A 19,887-nucleotide genomic window follows, 5' to 3' on the forward strand; every position below is an offset into this window, starting at 1 on the left:
TCCCACGCATGACAAGCTAATAAGTGCATTTAAATTTATTGTCACAGGTATAAAAAACATTCTTAACAAGGAGACAATTGGTGCAAGATTCAGACAAATTTTATAATGGATTTTACAAACCCACCGTTGAGTCTAATGGCGTAGCACCGTGTGAGTCCTTAAAAAAACTAAGTCCACTGGGGGTAGTGGTAACGCAACATCAAGACACAAACTGGGACATGAAGGTCATGGCCTGGTCAAGGTCATCAGTGAGCTCCTCCGGTAGCAACAACACTGCTGATGTCAGTTTGTGAGTAATGTCTAATACCCTAAACGGGGGGGAAAGGTCAATTGTATAATATCTTCATGTTATTTCATACAAATACTTTACCATAAGAAATACATAATAACATATAATGAAAATAAAAGTACCCCTACCAAAAAAAACAACAACACATTATTAATGAAAATAATTAGTGGGGTAAAGAAATGTTGGATCCTATATTCTCATGTACAGTATGACCCTCATGGGACCTGTGTGACATTTTGCTCCTCTGTTTTACATGATACACTTGAACTCACCAGTGGATAAAATGAGCAGCCAGCTGAGGCTCCTGCCTGGAGCCTTCTTTATCCACCACCAGTGACGCTTTCATCTCCTTAAAATTGGCTTCAATGTTCTTCTTTGTCTCGGAGAAGATGTCGACGCCGTGGAAGGAACTGACTACTTGCTGTGGGAAAAAAAAGTCACTTTTTATAAGCAAGCCACTCAAAAATAAAAGAAAGCATGTGATCTTACGTATATAACAGAGAGCTGGTGGGCGATATATTTGTGACTTCCCAGGTGCCTGATGTCCTCCTCCAGCTGCTGACTCAGCACAAGCAGCTGATTCAGTTTGGCAATGTGGGAGAAATAATCTGCAAAGGAAGAATATTCTTGCTGTGACTTTGTCCATTTTGATGGTGCTTCGAAGCATGCATACTCAATTTATGAAGAATATGACATAATTAAACAAATACGTATGAGCATTTGCGTGATTCGATTTAATTTCATTATACATTTTGTGCAAAGGCCCCCAGGTACACTTGACAAATGAACACCACAAAATTATAGAGCTTTTTGCCTATGCCTTCTATTGTGGGCAGAGCATCGCATCTCAGTTGGGGATTGCTTAGTTTGACAAAACGGTTTTAGCGATTCCATGTAGAAGTCAAAAGGTGGCGGCACAGCACTACCTTTGACTAAATACAAATCCTCAACTCATTTCAACATAGTTCTTGGCCAACAAGATGCATAGGATTGTGTGTATTTTAAATATAACTGTAAATGTCCACTGGGTGGCGCCTGCGCATACTTACTCCACTTTCGCTGACCCAGAAATCGCAGCGGCAACACGTTGAGCTTGGAGTGGCGTGCACGATTAAATGGATTGTTAAACGGATCTTTTTAGGTTGCAGTAGCCACGTCCACACTGAACTTTAGGTTAAGGCTCGACCACATGCAACGCTTTTTGGTGATTTGCCACTGTATAACTTATTTCAGACAACTTGTGTTATTTTTGTATTTATAGTTTTCACAGTGTTTACATGCAACTGATCTACCGATGCAAATGAAAACCAGCATATGTCTTCAGTAAAGAATGAATGCACGTGTCGAAGCTCTCCGTCTTCATTTCACTCATTCTGAGGGACTGCAATAATACAATTGCTGGCGGAAACCTTCATATATTTCACGCAATATGTACGTACGTATGTTAGAAAGCAAATCCTTACCGTCCATTGGTGGCCTCTCCAGCATGTCCACCGGGCTGCCTTGAATGAGGAACACCTCCACACGTGGAAACATTGCAGATAAACCCACCATGTCCAGGTAGTCCTATGAAGGGAATACATAGACTTTATTAAACACTTTTTTTATGTTTGCCCACCCCTGTTCTGCAGCCATGCGCAAGACATGATACCTCCAGTTGTGGCATAGGCTTTGGTAGATGTTCAAGGCACTGCAGCATCTGGTCGAGAATCTCCGATCCTGGAGGTTGTTAGCAGAAATACATTGAAATACAACACAATATTCACATACTGCACAATGGGGTGGCACATTGACCTTGGGTTTGGAAGGTGTCTGACTCCTCTGGGCTACAGCCTTGTCTTAACTGCTCCTGAAACTGTCATGGGAATGGAAAAACAGTCTGTGTTCTTTAAACATGAATCCAACAAGTGACTTGGACACTTAAGGTACACTTGGAGAAGAACATAAAAACTGTAGAAAATAATAACCCATTACTTTTTCATTGACATGGTCAGATTAGTTTTGAATAAAAATACAGCCTCACATGGAAAAAAAATATGCTTAGAAATTTACACAATATTTTAAAGTCCAAACAGGCTTTCAATATTATCACGGATATACTTTTCATTGAATGAACATTTAAATCTTCAAAATGTTTGTGTCCTTTTTATTGTTTAGACTAGGATTATTGTTTTTACATTTGAATACCCTGCCTACTGGCTAGCACAGATGCCTCATAGTTCTGAAGTTCAGGGTTTCAAGCCTCTGCGTGCTTTTGATCACTTCAGTTTCTTCCTACATTCCAAAAACATTTACTGGTATGTTACATTAATAAAATCATTAATTCGGTGTGAATATGAATGGCTGCTCATATTTATGTTCGTCTGAGAAACAATTTCTAAATTTATTTTAGAAGGACTATGCCGATTTCTGATGTGTCTATTGCCCCCCCTAGACCTGGTGTAGCGCCGTCCCTGCCTCTGCTAACTACTACCAACAATGATGCGTTCATGAAAGCTCGGGTGCGCCTCTACCTCTTGCATCTGCGCCCTGATGAGGAGGTCCAGCTGCCCGCAGAGACACAGCATCTCCACAGCCACCTGCTCTGGACTCAGGTGGAACGGCATCAACGGTCTCTTTACCTGGAGCTCCACTAAGCCCACACACACGAGCAACGCATAGTTAAAATACAACTCACACGGGACAACATGTTACAATAAAGTAAATGGAGGATTTTTTAAAAGCTAGCATTGACTCACCTTTAAACGTCTCATGGTAGACACTCGGTTGACAAAGAGGCTCAGATAAGCATCCTGCCATCTTAAAAATCACTTTGGTGACGGTAAATAAATACGCATAGAGTACAGGTGGAAGGAACTAAGAAGGAGCGACTAGTTTAAGCATGTTTGAAGCAGCGATAGCCCGTTCGTGTGGGTGTCGGTCAAAAGAGAGTCGCGATAACTATTTGGGCGAAATGTCTTATTTGTTGGGTTCACCGGTGATCTTTGGGGGTGCTATTTAAGCAGTTGGTCGGATGGATACATCGCAGCGACCACCCCCCACAACACACGCCCTGCATCCAGTGCCAGCCGTGCAGCCGCAGTCAGTGGGGGCCGTGAACGCCCCTCCTCGCTTACAATGACGTAATCTTTAGCGAAAAGGCGTTGATTTCTATTTTATTCTCAGTATTTTATTAAGAACACTAAGGTGTACAGCATATGGATGTTTTTTTTTCTATCATGGAGTATCCTAAACAAATGAATTGATAATTCAGAACCGTTGCAGTAAAGTGGAGAATGTGGAGCAGTGTACTGTACTGCCCGCCGGATACATCCAGCCGACTGTGAATTCATATTTAGTAAGCAGTCGTCCTGTAATATTTGTTTAATTAATCTAGCTGGGTTCTTTTTTCTTTCTTGAAGATGGTTAACACTTAATTTATCATTTTGATTCCATTTACTATATTCTCATAAGTTTGTCAGCGTTATTGTACATAAAGAATGCTAGTAAAATGGTCAATTTTATATATGTATAAAATTGCTTTATTTAAAATACTTAGCCTTCATAAAACATGAATTGTACAATTCAAAATGAAAAGTACTTAATGAAAATAAACCCACTGTTCCCACTCCTGTTGATTTATATACACTTGAGCTATAAATATATACATGTCTATATGTAGAAAAAAAGGATGGCATTGTGTTGTTCAACTCAGATTAATTGTTATTAAGGCTCTTCTATGGAAGGCCTGCCCCAGTTTGGTTTATTAAATAGCAGAACGTCCATGGAAGGGAAAAATCCTTCAATCATTAGAAACAGACTCAAAAAAACAAAGCACGTTATTTAAGGACAGCTGCAGCAAAGTGGAAACCGAGGAGTCACAAGTTTCAATCCACACTTTGTACAATAGTACTAAAATAAATGTGTTATTTGGGCTCTAGCAGTGGAAGACCCTCCTTGATTTGCTTTATTAAATAGCAAAATTATACAGAATGTATCAAATCCTTCCATCTTCATCAACTACAGCAGGCTTATAAAGCGTGTCACAATTGAAGGTGAAATGAAATGCAGACAGCCAGCGCTTTAAACAAAAGACTAAGAAATCTCATGATACTACATCAGAATGGAATAATATAAAACAACAAATGAGACTCACACTCAAATATACAGCAATATACATTTTTTTTGTAAACAAACTTAGTTTCAATAGATAATACTCTGTTTACAAGTTCCCCCACGAAGGCAAAAATATTAGTGATATTAAAAATATACCTCATCTGGTCATTTAAACCAGTAACAACCACCAGCACTTTGTGGCTCACTGTGGTTTAAACTGGGCTCCATGACAGCAACTGGACATCATGAGACACCACAGCCGTTCAATGCGGGCATTGTCTTTGAAAGGGTAGCAATTCATTTACTGTCAGGGTATCAAAACTGATGTCCGATTGTCTTTTTGTGGTTTTTCACTGTCGCGTGCCGGGCGGCAAGGTGAGGTTGGCCATCAGTTCATGGACAGACGCAAATATGGTGCACTCCCCTGGACAGGAAAGAAACATGTAAAAAAAAACATGAGTCTGATTTACCATGCAGGTCAAAATCAGGACCGACACTAGGTATTAAAAAAACCAGTATGAATTATATTGATTTCAGTATAAAATATCAATGTATCATTTTGATCCTATTCAGAAATACCGTTTTGCCTTATTACGCACAGCTCAATAGTATCAGCTGTTCAAGACAGTTATATTCAAAAGTGCACATACGACGACATCTTTTGTTTATTGTGGTTTTAAAAAAAAGGCATAAAATTCATTGTTATGATAGGTTTTATGAAATAATTTGCTGTGAAATGCTACATTTTTAGGATTGAGAGGCGATCTCACCTTGTCTGGCAGGGTGCATCTCATTGAACCGCTTCAGGATGTTTGAAACCATGAGAGCCGCCGCCCCGGACGAGCTGTGCTGCCTAGGGATGTCAGCCTGCTGGGTGAGCCCCGACGCCATGTCGTACACGATGGGGACAATGATGCTGACGGGCTCCTGCGGCACGGGCACACGCTGTGTCAGCTGCAACTGTGGAGGGTGCCAAAAAACAGCGTCAGAGTTTGAATGATGCATGCTGAACGCTTGCAATGACTTGAACTTACAAAAAACAGCATCTTGGACTTGAGTACCACAGCGATGGTTCCAGGTGGAGCAATGGGGGGAGCGCTGGGAGGTATGGTCAGGCAGAATTGGACATTCCACTTCAGCTGGCCAGCTTGGTCTGGGAACTGCAAGAGAATGATCACGTTTACAAAATGGTAGAGCGCCGATTAATTGTCAAAAAGTAGTACATGTATTGGTATACGGGCTTCCCTAGTCCATGGAAGAGTCACTAAATGAAATGTTCAAATGTTTTGTTACTGATCCACCTGTTGTCATCCATCTTAAAGAAGGGGCTGCTATTTTGCCACCTGCTCAGTTAACCTTCACGACTCACTTGTTTTCTGGGTTTGGTCATTTGATCTTCACAAGCTTTATACACTTTACGTTTACAATATCTTAAAATTGCAGGAACAACCAACCAGTTCGAGCTTCATGATGCGGACACAGTCTCTGAGGATGTGCGTGGGTGCCCCTAAAAGCTTCGTGAAGGCATTCAAAGTGTTGTACTTGAAAGGGGGGCCGGCAACCTTGAAAAGAGGACATGACATGAGGCATCATTAAAACGGCCTTTGCAGTATGCACTTTGGCCAGACACACTGTCGTCAGGACCACACATCTCCTTTGTTTGTATGCAACTTCATGACTGCGTTTTTTGTTAGCGCAACCAGGATTTCTTTATAATGACTGGTATACATTATTCCAGGAGTGTTCCCCATTAAAATTCTGTCATAATTAAGGATGAAAGAATAAGGGGGAATCACAATTTAACATATCGGTCACATAGCATAATTGCTAATAATATAATAATAATTTTATAATTATGGAAAACAAGAAAAAACATTTTTAGAACACAATATTTTTTTATTGGGGTTGAAGTTGCTGCTTCAATGTCAATTAAAAAATACCAATGTGTGTTCTAAATGATCTTTTCTTGTTTTCCAAAAGTTTTGAAAGATTAGAGGCAATTATGCAATGTGGTTGGTGATGGAACATCAGTCAAATCCTTTAAGCTCAGAGTGAAATTTTCTTTGTGCCTATGTTTTTTAACAATTTTCTGACGTCAACTTTTCATCTTTTTAGCTATTAAATCATAGCTGGCAAGTGGTACCATTATCAGCTACAAATTTGCCTTTCTGCATTTGCAAGAACATCGATAGAAGAACCACGGACAGTGCGTACCCGTGTCTCAAAGAACTTCTCCAGCACTTGAAGTTCCTCCTGGGACCAGGGACCTGCATTCTCCGGAGTGACCTTGAGTTGCAAGGTCTGGTAGTTCTTTGGATTAAGAGCCACGCGACACTTGAGCACATCCGTTTTGAACATGATCACGCCAGGCTCGTTGGAGTTCACGATGGATAGCTGCATAGGGCGCAAACAGTAAGTGGAGGCACAGAAAAAATATACTCCCAATTTGCTGATTTGTCAGCGCCTCACATTGGCTTCCTGATGAATGATCCGCTGTAGGTGTCGTCTCATGATGACCGAACCTAGGAAGCGCTCTAGCGGTGAGCAGAGGTAGCTGCCCGCCAGGCCCGGCACTAGGCATGGGGTGGGCGAGGGGAGCAGAAGCACGTGCAGGGCATTGTGGGTGAGGATAGTTGGGATGGAGGCGGCCCAGGGACGCTGAGGTAGCTTGCGAGGCGGAGGCATACTGGTTGGCATGATTTGGGAACCTACATGAAAGAATCCAAAGGTTTACACACAAGCTGGCAATATTGGCAACATTTTCACCTTTGAGATGATTTTCAGTGAAACTACAGTGAAACTCCAAAGGTGAACACAAATCATAATATTTTCACATGATTCATTATTATTATCATCATTATCAGACAGGTCACATTCTGTGGTGGCTTCACAAAACAATGCCCAAAAAAGCTTTTAGATGCTCATGATTTGAAGTCTTGCGAAATTTACTGATGTTGCAAGTGTGTTTGACTTTTGAGTCATTATGTGTATTTTGGTGGAACTCTTAATTGTTTAACTTTTTGGCATTCCATTTTAAACGTCTGCTGTATGAAAGAAAGATTTAACACATCTGTAAGCTGTCAAGCATGGACCAAAGTGGTCTTATAAAAAGCCCATTCGAGCTATTGAAACGCCTTTATTTCCATTTTTGAGGAATTTCCAAAAACCGCTCACTAAATAAGGAAATTAAAGGACAGGTTATCAAGACGTAAAGAGGGAACGAGAAATTGAGTTACTCCTAAATATGAATGTTGATAAAACAATTGTCCAACAAATGCTTCTGAGATAAAACCCCATAGCATGACACAAAAATATTTAAAGCCCCCGCCCCCTTCTGTTTTCTGACACGATTTGGGAAAACAGTTTACTTTTTAAAAAAGCACAGATATATAGCAAGTTCATGTACATGTGGTGATTGGAGAGAGGTATTTACTAGTTCCAGCACGCGGAGAGTGAGGGTCAGGAATTGGCGAGTGCAGTGACGGGTTCCCAGGGGACATGCCATGGATCCTCGCCCCAGGAGATGGACCTGAGACCTGGGGAGAGCCTGGCCACTGGCCCCTGTGGCTTGGAGACACCATGGCGTAGGGAGAGCTGGGGTCCAGAGCACCTGGTGTGAGGGAGAGGGACAATTTTGATGCACACAAAAATAAACCAAGACAAAAGAGTAAATACACAACCCTGTGTGCCTGCTCTTTTGAAGTCATGTGTTATTGTCCCGCACGCAACCTAAACAACAGCTCGGCAAGGGAAGTTGGTGTTCAGGCAGCTTCGAGGCCCCCAGAGCCGTGCCCGTCTTACCGTGCGGGCTGGCAAAGCTTGTCTGACCCATGGCTATGCCCAGAGAAGATGGAGACGGGGTGGGGCCGAAAGGAGAGGGGGCCCTCAACGCTCCACTAGGGGAGCCAGAGGCATGGATGTTCCCTGCACATACATACACCACATCTCGTCAAGACTGAGCAGCTCGGTCACTCACTCATTCACACACACACACACACAGTCTCTTTCAACCTCAAGTGCACATGCTAAACCTGGGCAGCACGGTTGGCGGGCTGAGATGGTGCAACATGGAAGGGGCGGGACTTCAGGTGTGTGCGTATTTGAAAAATGTAGTTTGAAAAAAAGAGAGATGTAAATAAAATGACTGCTCCTTCTCCATGAAATGGACTTGCTCAAGGAGGTCAGCATGGCGAGGACACTACATGGCAGGCCGAAGAAGCTCGCATGAAGCAAACAATATCCACGAGCGTATTTTTTCCCATATATTACCTGGTGATTGCGTGGGCATCATGGATGGTGAAGGAGTGACGTTGGCGTGGTAGTTTGGTGGCGGTGACGTCAGCGGCGGGTATACGCTGCCGCCAGCACCCCTCATAGTTTGCGGTTGGGTCTGCATCTGGCTCACGAGCGTGTCCATCATGTCTACGCCCACTGGCGACGGCGGGTTGTCATCTTCATTAACCGAACGCCTGCGGGCGTCCTGGTTGCTGTCTACGAACATGCTCAAAAAGGTCTGGAAAGAGAATATTTAGGAACACTGTAAGTGAGTTCTTAAAAGGGGTCAAAACGGATAATACGATACAAATCAATCAGCGTAAGACTTACTTTGAGTCCAGGAGCCGGGGAAAAGCCCTCCACAATCTTGGTATTGTCAAAGAGACTGTATGCTCCGTCCCTGATGGCCACCACACCGCGACTCCGGCAGTAGATGTCGATGCAGTAAATGTTGCGAAAGGCCAGGCGGATATGTGTAGGCGACTGGGGCAATATAGAAAAGCACTGGTAGGCAGTGTTGGTGCGCTGGGTCAGACCCAGCATTGGCACTGTCGGTAGTTTGTTGATGGCATTCAGAGGGGCCTGCGTGTCGTAAAGCACCTGCAAGAAGAAAACAAGCACATCTACATTCTCTAAAGAAAATTAATTATCGGAACGGACCAATTTAATTTATTTATATAGGTATTTAAACCATTTTAACCAGAGTGTCTGGTATTTTCTTTTCATGGTGATGCAATGTCTTTGAGAATTTTGCTTGGCACAAGCCTTTGTCACAAAAATCTGCGACATCAGAGCCATAACTGAAGATTGACCTAGATTTAAATGTTATACAGAAACATACAAAGCTGGATACACCTGTAATCAGGAGCTCATGCAGCAACACTGCAAAAATCAGATAATTTGCACGACATTGATGTGACGTAAAAATAAAATACTTGGGTGCACCATCACAGGGCAAGAGAAATGACTGCGGTTTTAGGATTAAAACAATGATTTTGTCCCTCACCGATGTTTATACAGAACAAACACGGAAAAGAATGACGAAATGTCAGCTGGAGACTGTACATGCTGCCTGCATGTTTACCTGCAACAGCTGAATGACATTGGGGTTCTTGTTGAACATCTCCTGCAGCTGGTGAAGGATGATGTTGTGGCAGTTTGAGCAGCCTGAGTTGGGCCCCACGGTGCCGAGAGCCAGGTGGAAGCGATGGCTGTTGGAATTCCACTGGATGGTGACGGAGCTCCCTTTGGTGGTTCCGTAGCACAGCACCAGCTTGCGGAAGTTGTACAGCCGCACTTCCGAAAACAGGCCGAGGTACGACGGCAACTCTGGAACTTCACAACAAAGACATATTTGTTCGACGGTAGTCTATTGAATTGCAGATGTGAACTAACACTTTATGAAACATACGGATTACAGATTGTGTAGGCCCTTAGGGGTTCCACTGTATAATCCAATTCAAAATGGTGGTCTGATCATAAAGGCCACTGGTACCTGGCAGTGCCCGAGAGAAGTGAAGCACACACTGGTACAGCTGACTGATGGCGCTCCAGTCATTGAGAAACATTTCAACCACTTTGCGACCACCCACAGGCTCTGACAAGGGGTTCTCATAGGTGAGGTACACGTGCCGTGTGGAGGCTGCCAAAGGCAAGATTTGAGGTCAGTGTAAAGTGTGCAAATAACACAGTGGAGGGGGAAAAAAAGCAGACTGTGCTGCGTACATTGCTCTTTGCTGTTAGTGCTGTTGAGGGGGCAGTTGGCCAGCACTAGCTCGGCCACCCATGTCCGGTTGTTCCTGCCTTGCAGACGGAAAGTGCAGTCCAGGAGGGAACGCTCCAAAGCTCTTCTGGTCTCCTCACCCACACCTTTGCAAGGAGGGATCCTACAAGAACATGGCATTTATGTTTGTGTGTGATAACTCAACTCTACAGTATCCTAGATATAAGCTTAGACGCCATACAATACAACATAATTTATAGAGCCCATTTCAAAACAGCTGCAGCTGTGACAAAGCACTTAACATATAGTGTAACATAAAATATCGAATAATAATATAAGACACTCCTTTTACTTCATCTATGTGGAGTTTTTGGAGCCCAAAAATCAAATATGTGAGTTTTCAAATATGCGTGGGATTATTAGATACATGTGTGCTTATAATGTGGTCGTATTACTTAAGTAGCCGGATGGCGTGACTGCTGCCGTCTCCTTCCACTTGCACACCCTGGTTGGGAATTTCCATGTTGGACAGCTACAACACAACGGACAAAATGGGCGGCGGCGACAACAAAAGTGAGTTTAATTGAGCAAGGCGCATAAATTGAATGGAGGAATAATTTGAGCTGTCAAGTTACTGTGACTCACTTCCGTTCTCAGGCCAACAAAAGGCATGTTGGTGTCACACATGGCCACTAGGTGTGCCAACTCCTTGTTGAAGGCACTCATCTCTCCTGACCGCTTGGGCTTCTTTGGCTCTGTTTCTGCCTGCTCTCCAGTCATCTACAGACACATTGACAGGAAATCTAGAATTAGGACTATAACAACGCAATACTATAACATGAAACATTTATTATGAAGCTTGTGTATTCCTACCAATGTTTTATTGTTTTATTATAGATGACAGACAGACTTCTGATCTCCTTTAAACTAGGGTACCCTTTTGTGCTTCTCAGTGGTTCTTCTTTTTTGCACTTGTGGCAGTTAAGGTTTAAAACAACATATTCTGCCATTAGATGGTATAATTCATATAAAATGTCCATGACTTTTCCAAAATGTCAGGTCGTGTTTTCTTTTCTAACAACTTTTCAATTACCTGGAAATAATTTTTCAATTTCCATAATTTACTAACAATGGAAAATAGAGTACCTATTGGGATACAGCAAAACCAAATAGGAAGTGGCTGAGCACTGTGGAACAAAATGCCAATGCTGACCTTTCTCTTGGAGACAGCCCGGTGCGTTCGCGTCAATGTGGTGTCTTGGACGAGGTGCTCAAGGTTGGGCTTGAAATTCTGCAGGAGCTGTGCGCACATGGGCCCGTCGTCACCTTCCAGCTGAGTCACGAACAGGAAGGAATACTTGTACTGCAGCGCTGTCAGGTTGCTCGGTAAATCAACCATTTCCACCACCTAAGCATCAAGGCAGAAAGAATGAACCATGTAGAAAATGGGGTGAGATGCCCGACGCTTATTGCTACTGTGTGATGGAGGAGATTGACTAACAATGTAGTACTGCGGGAGACGTGTGAGCTTGATGAAGAGCTTGTTCTTGCTCAATTTCCCCACAGGGTGTGTAGCAGCGTTGGAAAGGTGAAGGACGTCAGTACACACGGTGGGAAGGTGCTTCACTGACTGCCTACAGCGTTGTTCACCCAGCCAGAATCTGTCCACAATGGCAGGGAAAAAAAAAAAAAAAAAGGCCTCATCACATCCCTAACACTTTCTTCAAGTTGTCATGACAGCTATTCTGGCCATCTTAACAAGCCAGAATTATCAAAAAACATCAATGAAGTTTTGCTGTTCTCTTTCAGTTGCAGATATTCACTGCCTGCTCTTTGACAGGGAGACTTACCTGAGTTGTTGGAGCCACGAGAGAATGCGCTTTGTGTCATCATTGATAGTCTTCTCAATGTCGTCCAGCATTGATTGATCTAAGGGAAGAAAGCACCGTCGTTTCAGAACCACAGATAAATGTGACAGAGCCGAACGGCTTCCACTCACCTAATCCATACAGCATGGGTTGCAACATGCCAGAATGTAAATCGACAAAGATATGGAGGCACTCTGAGCGACCGCACGGCTCCAGGATGGGAATGACCAGAGTTGGTAGAGCGGTTTCAATGAATGCTGAGGTTGAGAGACAGAAGCACACAGGAATTCTTTACTGACAATAAGGGTATGAATTTAATAAATGTTGCAACAAAAGAGCAATAGATGTGCAGCCATTTTGTTACATTTTAGATGGCTGCACTGTTAGAGGACACGCTTTTCACGAGAGGATGAGAAGTTTGCATGGTTGTCTTTATGAGAAATGGGAGTTAAATACATACAGCTGTCACAAGGATTGTTGCCTTTCAGAATGGCCTTCAGCTCAAGCAACTTCTGGTGAGAGCGTGCGTGAACACTGTCGATCAAAAGCTTCTCCACGGACAAATGGTCAATCTATAAAGTTGGAGGAAGGCAAAAGTTATTCATTTCGGACACACACAAACTGTCAACTTTGAACTAGTGTAACTTACTTTCATTGCTCTCTCCATCAATTTGGAGTCACACGCAGGTAGAGGGGGCTCGTGGGAGATCTGCAGCGGCTTCGATCCATCTGATTCGTCAATCTTGATGGTGACTTTATGTACAGAGGCCGTACCCGTTTTCCTACCAAGCACCTGTTGGCTGCGGATAACCAAAGAACCCATGGTTAAGTTTTGGTTTGAGACGCTTTGTTGGTGCGACGCATATACAAACAGCGAGAATTCAGGGTGTTGAAATCAAGGCTATGATAGATAACGAAAATTAACAAAATAACCAAACTAACCCTGAAAAAATGTTCACCCACGAAACAAAATGACGGTTATAAAAAGGCATAAACATTTTTTGGAGGTGTGACTTTCGACTTAATCACACTTCCGGTTTCTTTTGATATATTCTCTATCATGACATATTTTGATTTATATTTGACATGACTGTCATTTTTCCTTCACAAAAAAACAAGTAACAAAAGACTGGCAGGTTTTGGAGGGAGCTGGAAGGTATTAGTGGTATTTCTTCAAAGGGGAAAGTTTGTATGATTTGAGTTACTAGCGTGGTCGTATGACAAATACAACTTAGCCAACTCACCACTGCATTGTTCAGCCACTTATTCGTTGTTTGCTATTTATTTATCTATTTGTTTGTGTGTTTATTTTCGCCTTTTTTTTTTGGGCAGTGGCAAGGTCAAAGTCAAAGTCAGCTTTATTGTCAATCCCTTCATATGTCAAGACACACAAAGAAACCGAAATTCCGTTTCCTCCATCCCACGGTGACGAGACATACAAGTAGGCGACACAAAACAAAAACAAGAAGGCACAAACCATAAATAATAAATAAAATAAAATGAGCGATGAATAAAAACAGACCAATAACCCATTGAATATGAGGGGCAAAACCGAGCCAGTGAGCATACAGCAAGAACAGGACGCTACACTGAAAGGGGGAGCGAGTTCAGGATCCTAACAGCCTGGAGTACGAAGCTGTTGGAAAGTCTGGTGGTGCGGGAGCGCAGGCTCCTGTACCGCCTCCCAGAGGGCAGAAGTTCAAACAAAGAGTGAGCGGGGTGACTCACATCACTCACAATCTTGGTCGCCTTGCGGGTGAGATGGGAGGTGTAAATGTCCTTCAAGGGTCCCGAGTAAAATAAATGGAAGGTTGAGGTATTCAATCAAAGACTCTTTTAAGGTATTACGTGGTCACCCGAGTGTTCATGGCAAGGCTATTTAAAGGCTTACTTCCAGACAGAGAGGGTGAGGTATTTTGCTGGCATGTATCTCTCCTCCTGCACCAGGTCCCCCCAGCGCTCCCTGATTAGCATTAAGGTCTGCGAGTGGAGAACCTCCAGCTGCAGCGAAAGACAGAAGGAGTCTGGAGGCAGAGCAGTTAAAGAAGACACGTGTGGGAAAGAACCAAGTAAGTATCACACTCATTCGCCCATCAGCATTCAACATGCACTCGGGCACGTATCCTTCGTCACAGCGCCAGTAAAAAGAGGCGTTTGTCCGCCACACAGGCTGCTCTTTGAAGTGGTGGGATGCACTGCTCGTGCTGGTGCAGGAAAGCCAGAGCGGAGATGCACTGATTAGCATTATTTAGCACAGGCATGCAGTACACTAAAAGCAAAATAAAGGACCTCTATTTCTTCGACCGCATGTCACCCTCGTAAAACATGTTTGGCTAATTAATGCTTGCTGTATGTGACCAACAAACAAGCTGGCTTGGTTCTACTTTCCCAATCCTCGAGTAGAATTAGATGGAGACTGACGACTAACATTTCCGCTGCAAAGGTAGCAAGTAGTGACACACAAACACATGCAAGCGCACACGCACACAAACAACAAAAGGATACGCAAACAGTTGTACATGTCCTGTAGCGGTTTCTCATCTGCACACAGGCGTGCTTGCACCAGCTCGTGAATATAGTTCACCTGCAGGCTGTGCACCAAGGCTCGGCCATCTGTTTTAAGAAGATGAAAAAATATGAACTTGCAAAAGACAACACCTTCCATCACTTCATCCTTACCCCCAGTTTCCTTGTCCTCCACCAGGATCTCCAACTTTAGCAGCCTCCAGGGAATGTCTGGGTCATCGCCCATCACCGTCAACGTGGCCTCAAATTCTCCCTCCACTCGAAACTTCACACGGCCATTAGCTGCATGTGCAAACGTGCGTGGAAAAGAATAATCAAAAGGAGCTAAACACACTGACATGATTAAGGATGCTTACCAACTGTAAGGTTGGCTAACTGGGGGGGCAAGTCTGTGGTAACGAGGCGGTGTCGCAGGATCTGATTCAGCTGGTTCAGGGTGGTCACTTTCTCAACTTTAGTGATAGGGTCAGGCGGAATGATCTTATCCTATGCAAAAAAAGACCAGAGTAGATGGTTAATGTCTTACTTCTCTCTTGGAAGTTATACTATTGAATGCATGACTATAGCTGGACACTAGAAGACGGGATCAGACCTGGTCAAAGTCTGGCCTACGGGTAACATATGGCCCATCCGATTTCTGACTAGTCCTCACAAAGACCATAAAGTCAATTTATTTTATGTGCGCACGTATGGATCGATGTACAAGGGAGGTAGACAGCAAAAGCTATGACCGTGCAGTATTGCCCACTTAGTGCTAATTTTTGCTCGACATATTTTTCTAAAAAAAAAAGAAACTAGAAACAGATCATCAATGAAGTAGTCATTGATTAGCAAAACACTCCTCAGAGGAAAGAAACTTACTTTGAGCCATGCTGAAAGCAGAATTGCTGACTTACTCGTATGCAGGTGGGCAAGCGTGGGTAGGAGCCCGTTGTGAGGACGTCAATGGCGAAGGGGATGGCGAAGCTGGGCAGGCGTGCATGCACCAGGGCATCTCGGGCGAGTGATGCTAGCCGGTCCGCTGTGTCGACAAACAAGATGGTCTGCTGATCCAAGAAGCTGGAGATCATCTGTCGCCATGGATAGCCCAAGTTTTAAAGTGAAAATCGTGCAATATCAGGAATAGATTTTTATTCTTTACGTAAACTTACAGCACATTTCTCCACCTTGCCCGCGTTGCTTGCCCACTTTACCAGGGCCAAGAGGCGCACAAATAGCTGCCGGGTACGACTCGCAAATTGGACAATCTCGATTTTCCTTGAATTAAAGTGTTAATTATAAGATTATATTAACATAAACACATGTGACACACTGAGTAAGTGAAATAAAAACACTTAACATACCTCTCCATGTCTGTTTTCCTTGGAAGCCTAAAGAACATTAGAACTGTATTAGATCCAACGTATATTGTTTTGATAAGTATTCAATTTGCTTATTAGAGAGAAACCTATGGAGAACACAGTCATCTTCAGACACAACATTAGGTACACTTGTTTAATCTAAAGAAATCCAATGTAAGATTCTAAAATGTAAAAATCAAAGATTCTAAAATTTATTTAAAACGCCAAAGATGTGCATTGATGCACTAGTGGTGGCAGATGTCCAATTTGTGGCGTTTTACTTTTGCGAGGTCCACCCAACTCAGGGCTAGGGGGGGTTGTTGGCCCAGCTCAGTACTGCATTTGAAGCAGTGGTACCGAACCCCACCAGTTTCATATGCGCATTCACCAAACCACTCTAGTGAAAAAAATATTTTTTTCAAATTCAAGACATCAATGTTTATTACTGGTGCACAAAATGAGCCATGCACCAACACAATGCATGAACTTTACACAATAAATCAGGTGTGTTCGGACCGCTGCAGTGGAGGCTCTGCCGAACCCCTGAGACCGACCCACCGAACCCCTAGGGTTCGAACCCAGATTATGAACCACTGATTTAGAGAAATGGCAAAAGTCTTTTTGCAGACATAACAGTCCCCACAGAGCCAGCGAGATGACAGGCATTGTTTTGGTGTGTGTTTTTTTATTTTATTTGTGTATATTATATCGTATTTGTATGAATAAATGTTTAGTTGTTTTTTTTCCAGGTTCTACTTCGGCTCGTCAATGCAGCACACGCAGGAAGCCGCTTACCTGTTTTCCGGGTTCAGTCACGTAATCTTCCACATCGCGAGCCAGTTTAGAGCGAGCTGGCTTTAAGGGGACGAATTTGGAATCTGACTTGTTGAAGAAACAATCGCATTGCTAATGTAGTTTGGGTTACTACTGAAAATTAACACATGAATGCTTTTGAACATTATTCTTTCGAACCACATGAAGTGATCGATGAGTGTCCACCTCTCGTAGTCATGACAGATGATGTTTGCAGGTTACCCCAGCCCCTTCCCTTACTAAGTTAATTATTTTGGGTTATAATTTACGATGAACACTTTTTAAGATGAAATCAATTGTGTGTGTATATGTGTGTGTGTGTGTGCACAGGGCAAACATCCCGGCTATCCTAGCCTAGCTTTTGAGGCCTCCATTGCTTCATCTACTTACAGCTCCGCCAGCAGGGTGATTTCATGGTAGGTTCTCTGCAGAAGGAAGTCAATAAGCAGACTCAGCCGTATCCCATGTGTAGCCATGGCTCCCGGTGCTGGTGGCTGGGGCCCCGAGACGACCGGGCCCCCAAGTGGCACCAGCTGCCCGTCTGCGCCGATCTGCACTGGAGCCATTTTACAATGACGATAGCGACGAGTTAGCTAGCGACGAGATTCGACCGGCGCTAAAACGCAGTACTGTCGGCTTGTGGTGGCCAATATCCAGGAGGAAAGTGTTAAGCCGCGGGCTAACTACATCTCTCTCGTTGGACGAGTTGAGTTATTTCAACGGAAGTGTCTCTAACAGGCACTTTAACTTGGGAACGCGGTTGGGGAATATATTCAATGCTGCTCGGCCGCCATCTTTGCTAAGGGAGCTCATTAGTAAGTAGGCTGGTGAAGTAGAAAACCCAAACAAGAGCCTCGGGGAATAGGAGTTAGAGTCCAGTGACAGTATATTCTATGCTAGTTTGCGACCAGTTAGATATTGCGATGGTTGATTTTTATTTGGGGCACAATCATTTTTTATAACTTGTGTTTTAATTTTATAAAATTCTGTTGCGTTTTGAATGAAAACAAAATGGTAAATTATTACACAATTGACACAGACAAAAAGGATAAACCGGAGTCAAATTTCTTGTTTGGCATGCACAAACTTGGCCAAAGAAGCTGATTCTAATTTTGGACACAATTCTTTTTTAAATTTATGTCTTATTTTTTAAAAATTCGGTCATGTTTTCAATGAAAACAAAATGGTAAATTATTACACAATTGACACAGACAAACAATCATAACCATTCACATCTGAGGACACTTCTTTAAGTAACCACATAATTTCAGAATGTGAGAGGAAACCAGAGTAGCCAGAGAAAAGCAATCCAAGCATGGGAGAACATCAATTATACATTTATTTGAACTGTGTGCTTCTAATTTTTAGATGTCTTCTTACACATATTGTAAGTTAGCATTGTGAAACCCCTTTTTGCCACAGGCCACATAGTAGTTTTGGTGGCCCTCAGAGGGCCGTTATGACCAAACAATAGAAATGTGTCATCACCTCATATTATTACTAATATGCAACATATTGGTACAGTTTAAAAAATCAAACTGACGAAAAGTGTTCAGATATTTTTGTTGCATTTCAAAGGGTAACTGGTAAGAAAACACTTGCATTCCTCACTGTTATTAGAGGTGAAGACAAGCGGCAAATTTGGTATTTTAACAAAAAAACATGAAGCTGCAGCACATAATTTGTTTTCACAAGCCAAATGATGTGGTGGGCAGGATCTGGCCCCCAGTCCTTGAGTTTGACACCTGGGTTGGAAGTGAAAGAACACAAAGCAACTATGTTACGGAGCAGCTTTTGTTTTAAATAAGAGCCTTGAAAATTGAGCAAGAAGACCAAAGCCACATCATGTATGTTACCAACGATGTCACGCAGACAGAACATAGCACTTAAGCAAGAGGGGTCGGGACAAAATATTGGCTTTGCAATGTACTATATCATTGTTTCTTAAGACAGTACCAATCACTGCCATCGATTTAGCTTCTGTTTGGTGAAAACCCAATACGTACAATTGTGAAGCTCCATTTAGTCTCCATATGCTACCCATTTCCCATGTGTTTACACGATTTCTTCCATTCCTTCCATCACATATTGACATATTGTTGTCTTCCAATGTTTCAATTACCACACAATGTTGTGATGCGACACAATAACATCACAATCCTACTGAAATTTCTCTGCTACTCCTCATATATGTACATCCACGGATTGTTTTTGAAAATTTGTATTTGTTAGCATACACCAAGTATTTCTAAATGATACTTTTGTGTTTTTACTTTTTTGTACATAATATGGAAATTTAAAATTGGCCTCGAGTTAGTTGACAATATGGAAATCTTTAAAATACTGACCCTACCACCACATAAATTTATTTGACAGGAGGACATATTTATATAAAAGAGAAGGGTCAATAAAATGTTTGGATTTTACCCTAATATTTTGTCTGCCTTTAGTTTGATTGCCTTGCAATGTTTTGGTTTTCTTCACATTGCACGTGCGACGTTCCTCTACCCTCGGATGACGGAGAGCCAAAACGGCTGCCCCCGTTAAAATATTATTTAGATTTAATTAAAAGTTTCCGTCTGTATTCTTGACCCGTGCATGATGAAAACTCCACATTATCCATCTGCATATACAAATGGCCATCTATTATGAGTTAAAAAAAAAACAACAACATACGGGGAAAGGCCACAACCACGTCCGTGTTCTCGCGCGAATGTATAAAGATGATACGCACATGAACATCACAGACTTGTAAGAATTCTGCAAGGCCCCTTTATAAATCGTTGTTGTATTAGTCTCTGAACCATACGTGAGTATGCGAACAAACGACATGTTCCTTAAGAGTTAACCGACATCAACACTAGTAGTTGGACAATAGTGCGATTACAGTAGATTATTCGGGATCTACACTTGAAGTTGAAGCATTAATAGCGCAATTACAGTAGTTTATTCGGGATC

The 19,887-nt window shown here is 42.7% G+C and overlaps 2 protein-coding genes across 4 annotated transcripts; both read right to left on the bottom strand.

Annotated features, from left to right (window-relative positions):
- Positions 1-20: 20 nt before the first annotated feature.
- On the bottom strand, positions 21-3,383 carry si:ch211-218d20.15. The gene is made up of 8 exons (XM_037280695.1): positions 3,028-3,383; positions 2,803-2,921; positions 2,084-2,144; positions 1,941-2,008; positions 1,753-1,855; positions 779-897; positions 562-710; positions 21-308 (listed from the first exon to the last, which is right to left on the bottom strand). Exons 1-8 carry the CDS (start codon positions 3,086-3,088, stop codon positions 200-202), a joined length of 789 nt encoding a protein of 262 aa, XP_037136590.1. The 5' UTR covers positions 3,089-3,383; the 3' UTR covers positions 21-199.
- A 404-nt stretch (positions 3,384-3,787) lies between these two features.
- Positions 3,788-17,752, bottom strand: med14 (mediator complex subunit 14). Of its 3 annotated transcripts, none has more exons than XM_037280688.1 (29): positions 17,320-17,752; positions 16,120-16,146; positions 15,928-16,033; positions 15,673-15,846; positions 15,133-15,262; positions 14,930-15,058; positions 14,756-14,863; positions 14,142-14,274; positions 12,900-13,050; positions 12,711-12,822; positions 12,382-12,507; positions 12,233-12,311; positions 11,884-12,043; positions 11,596-11,790; positions 11,028-11,162; positions 10,838-10,914; positions 10,385-10,545; positions 10,155-10,301; positions 9,744-9,988; positions 8,990-9,259; positions 8,654-8,897; positions 8,186-8,308; positions 7,791-7,994; positions 6,854-7,092; positions 6,599-6,778; positions 5,839-5,946; positions 5,419-5,544; positions 5,155-5,344; positions 3,788-4,808 (listed from the first exon to the last, which is right to left on the bottom strand). In XM_037280688.1, exons 1-29 carry the CDS (start codon positions 17,493-17,495, stop codon positions 4,735-4,737), a joined length of 4,329 nt encoding a protein of 1,442 aa, XP_037136583.1. In that variant the 5' UTR covers positions 17,496-17,752; the 3' UTR covers positions 3,788-4,734. The 3 variants fall into 3 exon arrangements, with proteins under 3 accessions (XP_037136583.1, XP_037136584.1, XP_037136585.1); XM_037280689.1 differs by having other exon boundaries at positions 7,818-7,994; positions 17,320-17,751; XM_037280690.1 differs by lacking the exon at positions 8,186-8,308 and having other exon boundaries at positions 17,320-17,751.
- Between the last annotated feature and the right edge of the window lie 2,135 nt (positions 17,753-19,887).

This window comes from Syngnathus acus, chromosome 21 (assembly GCF_901709675.1).
Source record: "Syngnathus acus chromosome 21, fSynAcu1.2, whole genome shotgun sequence".
In the NCBI taxonomy this organism is placed as follows: Eukaryota; Metazoa; Chordata; class Actinopteri; order Syngnathiformes; family Syngnathidae; genus Syngnathus; species Syngnathus acus.

Bases quoted from the DNA above. Each gene is read 5' to 3' on its own strand.
- si:ch211-218d20.15 (XM_037280695.1), bottom strand. From the start codon at position 3,088: ATGGCAGGATGCTTATCTGAGCCTCTTTGTCAACCGAGTGTCTACCAT. The intron at 1,856-1,940 runs GTATCATGTCTT...TTCCCTTCATAG, and splicing joins AGCCTATGCCACAACTGGAG to GACTACCTGGACATGGTGGG. The intron at 898-1,752 runs GTAAGGATTTGC...CTTCCTTTGCAG, and splicing joins GGAGAGGCCACCAATGGACG to ATTATTTCTCCCACATTGCC.
- med14 (XM_037280688.1), bottom strand. From the start codon at position 17,495: ATGGCTCCAGTGCAGATCGGCGCAGACGGGCAGCTGGTGCCACTTGGG. The intron at 8,898-8,989 runs GTAAGTCTTACG...TTCTCTTTCCAG, and splicing joins CCCCGGCTCCTGGACTCAAA to ACCTTTTTGAGCATGTTCGT. The intron at 5,545-5,838 runs GTTGGTTGTTCC...ATTCTCTTGCAG, and splicing joins GCATCATGAAGCTCGAACTG to TTCCCAGACCAAGCTGGCCA.